This window comes from Camelina sativa, chromosome 1 (assembly GCF_000633955.1).
Source record: "Camelina sativa cultivar DH55 chromosome 1, Cs, whole genome shotgun sequence".
Classification (NCBI taxonomy): domain Eukaryota; kingdom Viridiplantae; phylum Streptophyta; class Magnoliopsida; order Brassicales; family Brassicaceae; genus Camelina; species Camelina sativa.
The window spans coordinates 2591985-2594304 of NC_025685.1; the positions used below are offsets into that span (position 1 = coordinate 2591985).

Sequence of the window (2320 nt, forward strand, 5' to 3'; positions counted from 1 at the left end):
AAAAAAAAAAAAAAAAAAAAAAAGAGAGAGATTAGAGAATTGGAGACACAAAACAAAGTAAAGAAATAAAAAGAGGGAGAGAGAGTAGTACAGGTCAGAACTCCCACGTGCACTTGGGGAACTCAGCAACGTCTTTCTCTTTCTCCCTACTACAAAGTACAAACTCTTCACACACACACACACACCTCTCTCTCTCAACCCTTTCATCTCACTCAACTCACAACAAGTCACCTCTCTCTCTCTCTCTAGAAGAAGCTAAAATCTAGATCGTCCTCCTTCATTAAGATAGATACCGTGAACGGTGAACCACACACAGAAATAGAGGAAAGAAGAGAGAGCTTCACGATCTTGATTCTTATATTTCTTCTTTACTTGTTTCTTTATTGCAATGGTGGAGCTCAAAGATCAAGATATGGGAGAAGGTATGCAATGCGTAACACATCCTTACACAAAGAATCCAGGTGGTATCTGTGCACTCTGTCTCCAGGAAAAGCTTGGTAAGCTCGTTACTTCCTCTTTCCCTGTTCCAAAATCCAACAGCCTCTCTTCTTCTTCTCCTCCTAAGTCCTTCAGTCCTTCCACTACATCTCTCGCTCTGTCTCTCTCATCCGGAAGTAACGGAAGAGACTCCACAAACAACAACAATCTCCCGTTTCTGCTGGCGAAGAAGAAGAAGAGTATGCTCGCAGCTTCATCTTCCTCTTCTTCTTCCTCCTCTTCGTCTTCTTCAGCTAATCTGATCTACAAGAGAAGTAAATCCACGGCTGCTGCTTACGGTGAGAGTTTCGGCCAAAGGAAACGAAGTGGGTTTTGGTCTTTTCTTCATCTCTACTCTTCGAAACATCAGATCAGCACCACCACCAAAAAAGTCGATAACTTTAGCCATTCAAGGAGGAACCAGAGAACAGAGACAGGAACAGAGTCATCTAAGAGGATCGGTGGTGGTGGAGGCATTGATGTGATAGTTGAGGAAGAAGATGAGACTCCTGCCAAAGTGGTTTCAGAAACGCCAACAAATGGTATTGGTAATGGTGGTGGTGGTTCGTCTTTTGGGAGGAAAGTGTTGAGATCTAGATCTGTTGGCTGTGGAAGTAGAAGCTTCTCTGGTGATTTCTTTGAGAGGATCTCTAACGGGTTTGGTGATTGTGCCTTGAGAAGGATTGAGTCTCAGAGAGAAGCCACCAAGGTCATTGGTAATGGAGGTGGTGAAGCAGCGGATGCCATGAGTGAAATGGTCAAATGTGGTGGCATCTTTGGTGGGTTTATGATCATGACATCATCATCTTCTTCATCATCAACAACATCTTCATCGACGGTTGATCATCACAATCATAAGATAGGGAACAGAAGCTGGGGATGGGCTTTTGCTAGTCCAATGAGAGCCAAGGCTACTACTAATCATAGAGGTCGTACTATTACAGAGTCTTCAGCTGACAACAAGAACACATCTCCTAATTTGGACTCAATTCCTTCATTGTTGGCTTTGAAAAGCTAAAAAGAGAGAGAAATGCATTACTAAGTATTTCTAATCTTTAATTCTAGAGATTTTCATATTTCATTCATGTGCTTTTAGTTAGGCTGTTCTTTTGTTCTTTGGACATTTGTTTGAATCTTTTGATTTCAATGAGTAATGTAATGTCATACTACTCTCTTGTTCATTTCTATGTTTGGCATCTTGGTTATAGTCTGGTCATCATCATAAAGCTTGAAACCTTTCGGAAGAATGAGCTTAGGATACTTGCTGCTTTGTCTTATTCTTCTATGATTATATATAAAATAGTAAAATACACATTGTCTAATTCTCCCAAGACTATTTGTCTTGTGGTGTCACTGTGATGGTAAACCAGATTTGTTAATTATACTACTATTATAATAGTTTCAAAGCCCACTTGAAAAAAAGCAGTCAACAGGTTTAAGGAGTTTGAAGTTGTTAAATGAGAGGAATCAAAAGGCACATGCCTTTGCACATGCATTATGATGCTAATAGTCTCATTAGTTTTATCTTCTTTGTGTGTTTGAGCCCCACAAACTTTGAGTAAAGACATGCAACAACAAGAAGTCAACAATATCTCTCTAAAAAACTATCATCATGATCATCAATTCATCGTCACCAACCAGCTAATCTCTTATTACATTTATGCAAGGCCAACATATTGAGTGAGGTTGCTGTCCGACAAAACCATAGGTTATGTATTTGTTTCACATAAATATAAGAGGGAAGAAAAAAACATTGAAACGTCAAGTCGATCAAGACATAACAAATCTGTTATGAATCTATATGATATATCAGTATATTCATATCATATATTCATAACTGTTT

At 39.2% G+C, this 2320-nt stretch overlaps 1 protein-coding gene across 1 annotated transcript; it reads left to right on the forward strand.

Annotated features, from left to right (window-relative positions):
- On the forward strand, positions 112 to 1682 carry LOC109132696 (uncharacterized protein DDB_G0271670-like). The gene has a single exon (XM_019244820.1). The coding sequence runs from the start codon at positions 389 to 391 to the stop codon at positions 1493 to 1495; it is 1107 nt and encodes a 368-aa protein (XP_019100365.1). The 5' UTR covers positions 112 to 388; the 3' UTR covers positions 1496 to 1682.